Raw genomic sequence first — 13,675 nt, forward strand, 5'->3', positions numbered from 1 at the left:
CCAAAGAAATTGCAAAAATTCACACAAAGATATCGTTAGGCATTAAGATTTGCTCTTCAAATATGATCTTCTCCACTTATTCGTATTGAACCTTTCCCAGTTGATTTTCATTTAATATTGATGATGTAAACATTTTTCTAACTCTGGTTAATCACTACTGATGGTTTTGTACAATAATAAAAAAAACTTTTAAAGTTACCACTACAAAACCATCAATTTAGTGATAAATCATAGCAAGAAAAACACAATTTTTACATTATCAAGTTAAGTGAAGTTCAGTCTAAATCACAAGTTAATTAGATAACGAAAAACCGGGCCTTAATCAGACCACGGTGTATTTTCGTGTCCAAGTTGCAGAGTTGATAAATCGGCCGGATCAGTTCTCATTCCGAGTGGCAGCTACGCGCGCTAACGAGCACCGGGAAGGAATCGGCGACTATTAAGCCCAACGTCGAGCTAGCTTACGTGAGACCACATGCGACGCGATTATTACGTCGTCGACTCGCACAGTCACGACTAATACGCTAATTACTAACAACACGCGCGTATGATCGATCTGTCCGGCTTGTCGTCCTACCTCTTATCCAAGTCTCGCGCGGTGGACGTCCTCGTTCGTCATAATAACGCGCATCAGTCAAAAACAGTGGGATCATTTGGGGCTGGAATTACCATCGGCGAAAAAGCAAAATTGCTGATATGCAGCGGTGGTCATTAATGCCATGTAGGAACAGGCGAGAAGAACAGGCGAAAGATTCTTCCAGAGAGAGAGAGAGAAAGAGGACAAGATGGTGGGAGATTCAGGCTCTTCTCAGGAATATTTCCATACAAGTTAATATGCACGATCGTCTCCGTCTCCGGCGTGCGATCGAAGTTGCGTTGCGGCAGAAATCGATCGTTGCTGCGGTATCGGCATGCAACTCATTATGCGTCGGTCGAGCAGTGCACGTGTGATTTTTGCGGGGTGCACAAGGAGAATCACGCCGCACGCGTCGCGTGCAACCAATCGCATGCTGTAACGCGCGAGATGTATTGTTCTCTGCGCTCTGCCGCCCGAGGATACTCTCCCCCGATCGTAAATATCGCGCGCGGACATTCTTGCGACGACAAAGACTTTCTGCTTGTCCATTTCTCACCACTCGCGCCGTGTATTGTCAAAGAAAATTCTTCTTTATATTGTACACGAGGATTACGAAGGCGAGCTGATCTCGTCCAACAACAAAGGTATACGCGATGATTTTACGTGTTAAAGGCACACGAAAGAATTTCAGTAAGAAGCGAATCAACATTTTGCTTGATTTACGTCTTAAAGCTGAAGTACAGACCTTCGTATAACGCATAATGCATAAAGCGTAAGAGAATCAACCAATCAGTATTTATTTCATGGAAAAAAAGGAAATGAAGCATTTTGATTGATACATTTTCTTATATATTATGTGTTATATGAGTTACAAGTAGTGCTTTCATCCTTATTACCTTGTTTTTCTGTTGCCATAGGTTTTAAGTTTTTTGTTAATCTTTAGATTTAATAAAATTAATGACAAATTTATTTTTATATTTCAATTTTGAATCATCTTTATAGATATAAGAGTTCTTATTAATTTCTACAATATTAATTAACAAGCAAATGTTGTATCGAGAATTAAATCTACATTGAGAAAAATATGTGGTTGAATTAATTGGAATTCTGATTGAAAATACAATCAGATTTTTTTGATTAAATTTACTAAGTTCTAGTTGAGATAAATGAAATTCTGATCGATGAAATCAGAACCTTTTGGTTCGTTTATTTTCGACCAGATAGTTTCTCAATGATAAACTTCCAAAAACGGCCGTATGCGGCGTATAAAAGCCTGAATTATTCTTAGATGCGCCATAGAATTAGATACGCTAGAATTTTCATATCGATAATGTTACGGATTTCTTTCGGATTTCCCAAGCGCTCGGGAACAATACGTATCACGGAGACGGGGCGCTGCGGCGCCTCTCTTGAGTTCCCGTCTCAAAAAGCCGGCGTAAAATTCGGCGATGAGCGTGACGACCGCGAAACATCTGGTGGGACGTTTTCCGAAACAGGTAACACCAGGCACAGGGAGTTCCAGGACATAATGATACAGTGGGCCTGGTGGTAAAGGGCGAGATCCTCCCGCTGCTAATTAAAATCTGCCCGCGGAATACATTACCGGGGCCGGGGCCCATCCGCATACACATATAAAATGTATATGTATATATCTGGCCGGGGACCCAAAGTGGAAAACAACGCCCACCGCGCCCAGCCGATTTGACACTTCATTATTCGCCGACCACGTGGGACCCTGTCATTAAAACGAGATTAGTCTCGTAATCGTAAAGTCCGCCTGGCGAGACCTCGCGTCGTAGTCTTCTTCTACCACCCGTTCTCTGAGTTCGAGCCTGAGTTACAAAGTAGAATAAAGATGGTAATAAGCACCGGTCGTAATTCAAGACCCGAGAGCGGCCGGCGCCGAGAAAGCTGAAAGCTCGTCCTCTCCTAAAGTAAAAGAACTCCCTCGCCGAAGAAATTTGTCCACAAAAGTTATCGCGCGAGACTCCCAAACTTTGAAAATTGAAATCTTAGAGCTACGTAAAACTTCCCTGTTTGTCTCGAAGAGTCAACTCCTAATTTTATTCGTCGATCTTAAGATTGATTTAAATTGATCTTTCTGTTTGCATAATTCCTGCACTTTGAAGAAAAGAGTTTAGATAAAAAGTTCATCTTAAGTATCCTTTAGATGCTCGTTATTATTGTACAATTATTTCGTGCTCCTACAATATTTAATGCTTCTTTTAAAACAATTTAAAACAGACAATCTGGGGTGCGCATTCCAAAACTCGACTATATCAATCCGAGTATCATTTTATGCTTGTTATTCATCGAATATTGAACAAAGATAAAAGATACTTTGGTTGATAAGTCGAAATTAAATCGATACCGATTAATTTTTCGTTTAATTTGATATCGACTACATTTTCCAAAATTCGACATTTTATCGATGCAACGTTGATCTTCCTTTGGAGATCAATAGAAAATAAGTAGATATCAAATCAAACGGTCCTAAAATCAACCGATTTCAAATCGACGTGAACCCAGATACTCGGAGTTGACAGAGTCTCTGAGGGCTCAAGACGAATAATAGCCACTAGACGAATAATATTGATCATCTAGAGATCGTATTAAATGCTTTTTAAATTTTTTTCATTCCCATTAACATTTAATTTTCTTCTGAATTCGTCCTTGTAACGCCTGCACCTTCGATTTGTTTGGGTTTATCGGACGACGAAGGAAATATGTATTACTGCTCGAAAATCGTTCGGTCGCGTTTCGTCTTTGGTTGGTTAACCATCGGTACGACGATGGAACGTCGTGAACGTTCAGCCCAATCCGCCGAAAATGGACGAGGGTGGCGTTAACGCGTCCCAACCGATTCGCCGCCATTCCGCGCACGTCGATTCGGTGTATACGCAAATACACCGCATGGAGCACGGCAGAAATGTCCAGCTTACGGAGGATTAACGTCACGCCTTGGCAGAGTCCACCCGTGGGACCGATGGAAGCGAAAGTACCCCCGTCTTACATATGCGTGAGCTCTTTTGAAAGCAGCGTGTTGAAAATGTACGTGGAATGATAAAGGATAAATGCTCCATGTTTCCTCATGTTTTTGCATTTGAATGAGCATTCAAACGTACTCATCTTTCATACTGCATTCCCTTTACACAATTCCCAGTACGGTGAACAAATCCTCGAAAAAATAGACCCGCGTACGAAGATTCGAATTAAAATTGAATTACTACAATAATTAACTATCAATGTCAAATATTATCCTTTTTATTATATTAGTAATTTTTATTATTTATGCATCACTTTCATTGTATTCTATTTCATTTTATTTCATCTTCATTTCTATAAATATACAAATCTTCTCTTTTTTCCACACTTTAATCTTTAGATCTTCTGCCTTCTATCTATCGTCTGTCATAACTAGAGCTTCTTTTTAATTTATTTTGTATGTTCTAGAATTTGTAATAAATGTTTTATTTATTTATTTATCTATACGGAAGTAATTACGGTTTACTGAAGTAATTAAAAATTTAATTGGATACAGATCTGAAAATAGGTTCTCAAACTGGTTGCTAAAATGTTAAAACCTTTTGCAACAATATTATCAATGTTTAAATATTCTACATAATTATTTTGACGATCCAACAAAATTAATTTTAGATATGTATCCAGCAAAATTTTTAGATACATCAGCAAAATCATTCTTTCCTTTAATCATCCGTGTTATCGCGTGAATAATTTGTTTATCATCACAAGAATTTATACGAATTCCGATAAAAAGCATTCGGAAACGAATACATGATCTCATAACTCGAATAAAAGTGGAATTCCGAGACGAGCGGGAATTCCACATTCCGGTGCGTCCGCGCATTTCCAGGCGCCTTTTTTATTTTACGAAAATGAGAGTTTACTGCCTTCCACAGGGTGAGAGAGAAGAAATGTTCCTTTGTCTCTTTATGGTCGGAAAGTGGCCCGTGGATCGAGCACGGCGGAAGAGGCCGAGAGACGCAAGACGGCATCACCGCGCTGCCGCCGCCGTCGCCGTCACCGCTATCGCCGCGGCCGTCTTCTTCTTGGACGCCACGAAGAAGTACGGTCGGATAATAACGAGTTTCGCTGTCGTCCCTCTCGCCCTTGCGCGAGTAGCGCGAGTCGTAAAGTCAGCGATGTTAACTCCCCCCGCCGTCCGTCCCCCGATCGTTTTTCTTCCACGGCGATGTGGACGATCGTGTCAAATTTTTATTGCGCCAACGAGCCTGTCTCGTGGCGCGGATACTCGCAATCGCCTCGCCTTATACGGCACTGAAACGACGAGGAAAGAGAAAGACGGACTTTACCTCGAGGATCGCATCGACGACGCAGCGTCCTCCCGTTGGACATCGATAGATTGCGAAGGATAACGACGAGAATTGTATAAATGTGATAATAAGTCTGATAAAATGTAGCGGTACAGATCCAAGTACCGGAGAGATGGATAGAGTTATTTAGATTTTCTTACAAGTTGTATGAGAATTATTAGCAAGGAATAAACATAATAAATAATGATAAAGACATTCCTCTAGAAATTCATAGTCATTAATTAATTAAGCTCTCGATTTAAAATCTTAATTAAGCTTTTCGATAATAATTGGACACGCTATAAATAATTTCGGAAACGATAGAAAAAATACTCTGAACTAGTCTACATACTGTTTATTTGATTTAACGTTTTAACACAATTCTCCAACCTCAATTATTTGTAATTAGTTGAGATAAAAATTCATATGTTAAATTCTTAGTAAAAGAATGTTCGACGTTGAATCGCAGTAAACATGATCACTTCCACGTTGCGTTTTTGCCTTCATAAATCCGTTAATGGTAAGATGATTGCGATCATCAGCCAAAATTTATCCCGAAAGAAGCCTATAATTTTAAACTCGAATTTTGACAAATCGAAATTTAAACAACAGTGTAGAATATCGTGCTTACAAAATAATTAATGCATTTGTCTTAGGCACACGAAATATCTTCCGAAATTATTGTAGTGAAGGCGCTAGCGTTTTCAATGGGTTCAAAAAAGAAAGCTTGCGGTACCGAGAAGAGATAGGTATCGTCCTGTATTGTACACCGTAAAAAGATCCAATCACGCGATATCCATCAGTAAAGTTGCAAATATTTCCACTCTGTTTATCTTGGTAAATTAATTGAAATCACTGATACAGTATTTCCATTCCATGCACATTTTTCTCTTTGACCAAGTAAACTTCATTCGCGAATTTGTATTCACTGCACTCGAAAATTCGTCCAATCCGTTCTACGACACTATTGACTGCACTGCTTTGTGTATTGAAAAGGTTATTACGAATCGAGGTATTCCTACGGGAAATCTACTCGCGATGACGAGGAGCTGCATAGAGTGATCTCGGAAGAGCGTCAAGTTCTCGACTTGGATAAAACAGAAAATTCGTTCGACCATTGTCTTTAATAGTAGTTGCTTCAGATTAATATCAACTCTTACTTTTATCAAACATCTGATTGTTTATATATTTACGATTCAGATAATAAAAAAAGGAATTAAGCAGAAATAAAGAATGATCTAATACAAGTTAAAAATAAAAAAACTGTAGCCTTGGACTTAAGTATAAAGCATCCCCATAAATGTAAACTTTATATAAAAAAGTTGTATTGAAAAATATTTATTTTTTAACAATTCTAATATATTTTATTAAATCCTTTAGCTTTTATTACTGCCTTTTCTAAGAAAATACAATAAATTGAAGACTATATTTTATAAGGCGCTTTATACTTATAGCCAAAGCTGTATTATTTATTTTAAAAATGTCACCTGGAAAAAGTCCCTATTTTAAAATTACTCTAAATAATAAAAACTTCCATTTCACTGACAGCAGAAATATTCAAGGTGAACGAGTTGTACGATTCACCCTCTGTATGATCCTGTATTGTCACATCATTTCACGTTAGGTCGTGTAATATTCAAGCGATGTCTATTACATCGCTGGACTACCTGACGTTTCGCGTGACGCGACGCGCCGATATTTTCTTTCCTCCTTTTTTTTTGCTCACCAAACGAGAGGCGCACACCGGGACGCGGAGGCAAAGACGCATTACCAGATTGGCTGGCTCACGTTCACATTCAGGGGGAAGGGAAAAGAGGTCCTTTACATTCATGAAGCTTTCATCCGGTTGATTTGACTACGCGCTACGTATCTGCGGCTCTCGATTTGATTTGCATTGATTGGAGTGGCCGGCTCTCCCGATAACGACCGTTTTTCTTTGGCGGCGATGCAGATACCGGAAATGGCGGCGAATCCGCGGTACAGCGTATCCACCGAATTTACTTTCGCGTTGATTTTATGAGGGTGTATTTTACTAAGTGTATTTTAACTATAAATCCCGCATGGTCGATTAACCGCAAGCAAGAACAAAAATTAAAAATTCCTTTTAAGTTTAAAGATGATTCCTTTTAAATTTAAAGATGATTCCTTTTAAGTTTAAAGATTACACGATTTTTTTTAACAAAATGAAAACTAATTTTTTTATATTATATTATATTTGAAAGTAATACAAAAAATTTAATAACGATTTAGAACATGATTCAAGATTATTTGAATATTGAGAAAAGTGTTGGGATCCTAAATTTTAATAAATATATATTTGAATGATACTTTAATTGAATATTTGCTAAATATTTATTTAGTACACGAACTATTATTGATTTAAATATTATTTTTTATTCAGTAAATATTTATTTACCGGAAGTAAATGTTATTAGTATTATTTAAATATTTATTAAAATTTAGTACGTTTTTTCTCGGTGTAGATATGTTTTTTAAAAAATAATTAAGAGATGAGAAAATGAGAAAACTTTCATTCAAACTATAACATTGTATTATTAAATATAAATATTTACCTCTTATTGAATTGTTTATGTATATTACATATGTATAACATTTATTTTTACGCGGAAAATACAAAATTTCCAATTCTAGTCACTTTTTGCAGAAACTGTACATTTTTAAATTGTCAAGAATTATATTACTTGTGTTCTGAAAAGAAAACGATCAATAACGCGAATAACGTTTGATTTGAAATCCAATAATTTCATTTATAAGAGGAGAATCGTGTAATATTTTATAATACGTATACCGTGTATTCGCATTAAATAGTGATTAAATATTAATCACATATAATAATTAAAATTTGCAGCATTAACATGAATCATAAGCGAGTACAAACATCATTGCAATAACGCGAAATTCATTTTTATCATTTTATTATCCTCGCCATATGATAGATTCTTTTTCTCTCCTTACAATATTTATTAAATATTAAAATATTAACTAATATAAATAATAAAATATATCTGATTGAAAGTAGGTACCAAGTAATTGAACAAATGACATCGTAATGCAGCGTAACATTACTCGCGTGTAATAAAAGACCGAACAACTCCACTGCCGTCGGGACGCCTTACAACAAGCGTCGCGATAGGTGCAAGCGGCATCCCAATTTCATCTTCTTACACGATAACGGCGGCATTGTACTCGCGTCAGCAGCGGAACGATGATTAATCGATTGACTGTCACGGATATCGCTCTTTCTTCCTTTGCGCGCGGCTACCGCGATCGCGGATGGAAACGACGCCGGAGAATAAGACGCGTAATATCGCGGGCTGCGCGCAACCATCTCCATTAATAAAAATCAAATGGCTATTAAGTCGAAAATATTTACAGTGTCGCGGACAACAATGGGAGTGGACAGCACCTTCTTTTGGGGGCAGCGGACTTTGGAGGCGAACGTTGTGGAGGATTGAGAAAACCGCGGTCCGGACCGACGTCGCTAATCGTCGCAGAATGAGTCTCCACTTTCTTTTTTCCTCTCACTCTCGTTTTCTCTCGAAAGGACCACCTGGAAATTTCCCAGATTAAATTGATTTATACGCGCGCACTTTGCGGCGACCCGATGATCCGCCGCCGTCGCCGTCGCCGTCGCCGCCGCCGCCGCCGCCGCCGCCGCCGCCGTCGCCGTGACCGCATCATTCATCTCGCCGGTGTACTATTAGTACTGTTATTTATGGTGAAAAAAAAGCATAGACCGCGAGCGGCACCCATTATGTATCGAGATCGGGTCGCCGGGTGATTTATGCCGGCGGCGTAAATTGCCGCTTGTCCTTTGCAAGATCGTAGTGAAACGTCGCCGATTAAAATCCCGACCGCCACGTTGATCGTGATTTAGCGGAGTTTAGGTGGGATCTCCGGCCCCGCCGTTTCGTGATTGCGAAATTAGCGATCGCGAGATTACGCTAAGTTTATGCGCGCGAAAAATACAGGCGTGGCACGGCTCTGTTATTGGTTGGTTGCAGCTCTCTGGGATCGCGATTATCTATAAACTTAATTAAATTACTCGATGAAGATTAAGATAATACATGACAGGGACTTAGTAAACAAACATGAAGTGCTATGGAAAGACCTGTTTTGTTATCTTCTCTCCCATTAACTTATATTTATTAATTCGTGAATAATCACTTGGGTATTTTTACACCCCAGCGGTGAAAAAAATGTAAATTGTTGTAAAATATTGTTTTGTATATGGATATTGTTCAACAGTTTATCTTTTTTAATAATTATTCTTTATATCTACTATTACAAATCTTAAAATATGCAATTCCATAAAAAACCGCAATAAAAAAACGTTATATCAATTAAAATCTTTATTTTTGAGAAATACTGTAGTTTAATATGTTCATTAATTCCATTTAATAGTTTCTACTTACTTTTTTCAGAAAATTGTGATTAAATCTATATCTATAATGTTCTTAAATACTAATAAATCCGAAATCAATAATATGCAATATGTTGTTAATGATGATTGAATAATGATTACAATGACAGTGATTAATTGGCGTGAAGATCGTTCACGTAAAAAAAATCTGATATTTACTTTCAAGTTAAAAAAAATAATGACATTATTAAAGAAACATGACATTATTAAAGAATACAACATTATTAAAGGATTAAATCTCGAAAATAATCTTTTTTTAAACCGTTACGTATTTAAATTAAATTCATTCTTTTTAAAAATAAAAAAATTATATAATTTCATAATTCTTACGTTTCAAAATGACAAATAATCGATAAATGATGATTTGTTTCAAATTTTATCCTTATCGTCCAACATCTGTAAAGGTCCCAAGGTGGGATACATTCGCAATCGTAATAGCTCGTGCTCGGTCTGCAACACCAGAAGCTCAGCATAATTTTTCTGGAGCTTCTTGATCAAATCGGATCGTTGTTTGAAGAGACGTATCTTTTGGTCCGTATGCTCGCGTTGCCTTATCTCCCCGATGACGTCGCGTTGATACTCCAATTCCCATCTTGCCACGTTCATCTCAGTAATCACTCGATCGAGCTCAGTATTCTTTTTTTTCACGCGGGCAATCTTCTGCCGGAGTTTCTCGACTTTATTCATCTCTTTGGACAAAGCTTTGTCCAAAGATTTCTTCATAGTCTCGATCTCCTTCTCGAGATGCACTGCAGTTTTATCGTCACGCAGTCCCTTGGCCTTTCTCTTCAAATAGGTGTGCATATCTCGGGTGACCGTGACGTCCTTCAAGGAATGCAGATCCTCCTTCAGCTCCTTGAAGCGCGTTTTTAGGCAACGATGCTCCCACTCGGTCAACAGCATCCCATAGCGGAAATCGATTATACGTTTCAGAACGTCTATTTTACGTGCACCCGCAATATAGATGTGCTCATTGACTTTCTCGATTTCTTCGCGTGGTATCAAAATAGCATCCGCCGCGTCGTGGCATTCACCATATAGTTGGAGCTCCACTTGGCCTTTCTTCAGCACCAGCTGCACCTGCGCGTCTTGCTCGCGCATCATCCGCTCCTCCCTCGCTGTCCTGAACCGATCTATGAGGAGGGTCACATTCGATTTACATGCATTGATCTTATCTTCGAACACGCTAATCGTTCGCTCCACCGCGGTTATCTCCAGCTGCCGAGCCTTGATCTTTAGCTCAACGTTAATCTTTTGACGACGCGATTGCGTCAGTTGGTCCCAGTGACTCGCATCAATCGATTGCGGTAATTCGCTGGGTCGCACGTCCAGGTTCTCCAGGATCTTTGAATAATCCGCGCATTCGGTTGGAAAATAAGCCGGCTTAGTATGATGTACGAGATACTTCGCGAGATTGAGCAGATCGCTGACAGCGACGTTCCTCAAGGATACTCGCGGTCTTCGCTTGTATTGCCGTTCGAGAAGTTCGACATTGACCTTCGATAATGCGGCAAATTCATGGTGAAATTTTTTCATCATCTCTTTCTCACAAGTGCAGAGTGCGTCGTATTGTGCGATCATATCCTGATAGACGTCGTTCAGTTTCTGTACGTGTTCCTTCAGCGTGTTTTCGTATTGACATTTCTCGGATATCTCTTTTTTCATCCCGTCTTCTTCTTTCACATCCTCGATCCGCGCAAGAATACGCATACGGCCGCGAATATTTCGTAGCTTCAATTGATTTATCGCTGCATCGACTTTTAGTTTTAGCTACAAATAAACATTATTTTAAAGAATCTGATAAATGTATCAGATTAATATGTATGTATAACAAGCATATTATATAGGAATAAGAGAGAGAGAGAGATTATTATTATAATTATAAAATATTATTATATTATTAGAAAATTTGTGTTAAATTTAATACATTTTATGTGTCTCAAACAGTCTACTCAAATTTTTATATTAATTTAACACAGGATATGAAAATAATATAAATATTATGTAAAAAAAATTAACACAAAACATTGTAACATCGATACAATTTGTGAGCAAACTGTGAAAGCATATTTTTCAGTAAAATTAACATTTATAATATGTTAAATTAAGACGTATTTATTCCAGAGTTTACGTTTTAAAACATACCATATTATTTTTATGTCATTTTATTCATAAACTGTGTTATTTTAGTACCAAGAAGCATCGAATATCAATTTAACACAAAATATTCAAATAACACAATCACTTTATGTTAAATTAATATAAGTGGGATATATTAAAAATGTAACACAAAATTTTAACAAAGATTGGACCGATTTTAACATAAATACATATTTTTTACTGCACAATGATTGTTATAATTATAAAATATTATAAATAGAATAATATTAATAATGTAATTTATTTTAAAATAAAGGAATTAAGAAAAATATTAATCTCAATTCTTAATCTAATAAAATAAAATATAAGTAAAAATATAATAGTATTGTTAAAAGTTAGAATCTCAATCGATAAGAGACCTGAAAGAATTCATTCAACTTGGCGTCGAATTTGTCGATGCCTTCCTGCAGAAGTCCATTGATCTTCGCGTAATCAGCTTCGAGTATCTTTCTGTAACGATCACGTTCTTGCCGAAGACTCTCCACATCCGCTTCGTACTTCCTTATGGCCGCGATGTCGTCGGGCGTGTACTTCTCCGGTTGTTTTTCCAGCATGCACGCAGGCTTGCCCACGTCTATCTTTATAGTATCTTCCCAGCGAATCTCTAACACACCGTCCATCATCTTAATCAGGGCGCGCTCGCGAAAATCATCGGCCAATAACAACTGTCTAATTCGTTCTGCTTCCACTGCTTGCCTATCCAGGATTTCCTGTTGCGATGGCGACACGTACGGCTTCGCCTTGACCTCATCTTGGAGCACTTGAATAATGCTCTCTACTTTCTCCTAATCGATATCGTATTTTCGTTATGTATCTAGTCGCTTTTACTCGTAATCAGATTTATAAAAAGTAACCTTTAGTACATACAACGATAATTTTCCGATCTCTCACTACACGATAATGTATCGTTCATATCTGAATTAACTTTCGCTAGCGTATAAAAATAATTAAGTAAATCTTACATATTTTAACATCTTTGGAAAATATTTGCAAAGTTGTGCATTAAAAAAAAAGGATAGAGATTATTTAGCCAAGTGTTCCTAGCATTTCAAAAGAAAGAAATATGCAAGGTACATCATGTGTTCTAAGGATTAACTTTGAGACTTAATCCTCAATGTGCTACAAATTTTTATCATTATAGCATTTATGTGATCGTTTGAAAAAGAATTTATTATTTTATTGCATTCAGATTTTTACGGAGAAATAATGGAAAAATACACTTGTCTAGAACTCGATTTTCCATTTCGTAAGAATTATAATTTGAAAATCTTTTATCACTATTTTCATGCTGGCACGGTATATTTGTCCACGAAGCAAACTTTCGTTCCTTTAATTTATTCATAAGAACACTGATTTATATTTTTCTTGCAATAATTTAAATAAGGCCTCGGCTTTTCAAACACTCGGTAGAAGCGGTGCTCGCACCTCGTATTTACCTTGGGATGCCACTGCGGATCAACAGGAACCTGCGGCACGCTCTGGTCGAACATTATCCTCAGCTCGGAATCTATATAATATATCCGTTCGTTTCTCTCCCGTATCACATTCGTTTCCCGCTCTTTCGTCGCGTACATGTCGTCGAAGAGCTTGTTGAAGTAGTCAAGGAGCTTTTTATAATCGTGCATCAGATAACGATTGTCCAGCATTACGTGCGTGAACCCGTAAGATTCCAACTGCGAGTAATAGTAAGACGATTGCTCGACGAACTGATGCGTTGTCATGCCTGCGGACAAGCACGACGATTAGCGAGGTTTAATCGAGCAAAAGTCGAAAAGCTTAAGAACTCACAGTTTTATATAAAATAAAACTGGAATTGTTGATTCTTTTTTTTGGCGTTCAATATTTAGATGTATTATTTTTATTCCGGCAAATAAAAAAATTTCTTTTTTTTTTATCAATTTCAAACTTATATTCATTCAAATTCTCTTTTCATTCGAGATTTTCTTACAAATACTATCATAATAAACTGCTTAATGCGTATTCTATTCTGTTATAATACTTGTTTGATTTCTATTTACTTTTTTCAGAAAATTAATTAAAATTAATTAACTTATATCTATGATGTTCTCAATACTAATAAGTCAAACAGCAATAATATTTTGTTAATAATAGTAATTTTAATTGGGATATAAAAATAAACATTTACGTAAAAAAATCAGA

At 37.2% G+C, this 13,675-nt stretch overlaps 2 protein-coding genes across 7 annotated transcripts in view; both read right to left on the reverse strand.

The window, feature by feature from the left end:
• The window catches only part of LOC105144233 (uncharacterized), a 242,057-nt gene that overhangs the window by 163,133 nt on the left and 65,249 nt on the right, over window positions 1–13,675 (reverse strand). The window lies entirely within an intron of this gene.
• Window positions 9,267–13,675, reverse strand: part of LOC105144231 (Chromatin assembly factor 1, p180 subunit) — a 61,255-nt gene continuing 56,846 nt past the window's right edge. For both annotated transcript variants that reach the window (XM_087410901.1, XM_087410900.1), the window contains exons 5-7: window positions 12,952–13,238; window positions 11,875–12,300; window positions 9,267–11,125 (exon numbers count right to left, since the gene is read on the reverse strand). In XM_087410901.1, coding sequence (XP_087267027.1) covers window positions 9,725–11,125; window positions 11,875–12,300; window positions 12,952–13,238 — 2,114 coding nt within the window. In that variant the 3' untranslated portion in view covers window positions 9,267–9,724. The remainder of the gene's footprint in view (window positions 11,126–11,874; window positions 12,301–12,951; window positions 13,239–13,675) is intronic.

The sequence above is a fragment of the Acromyrmex echinatior genome, chromosome 11 (genome assembly GCF_024713525.1).
Source record: "Acromyrmex echinatior isolate Ae372 chromosome 11, ASM2471352v2, whole genome shotgun sequence".
Taxonomy (NCBI): domain Eukaryota; kingdom Metazoa; phylum Arthropoda; class Insecta; order Hymenoptera; family Formicidae; genus Acromyrmex; species Acromyrmex echinatior.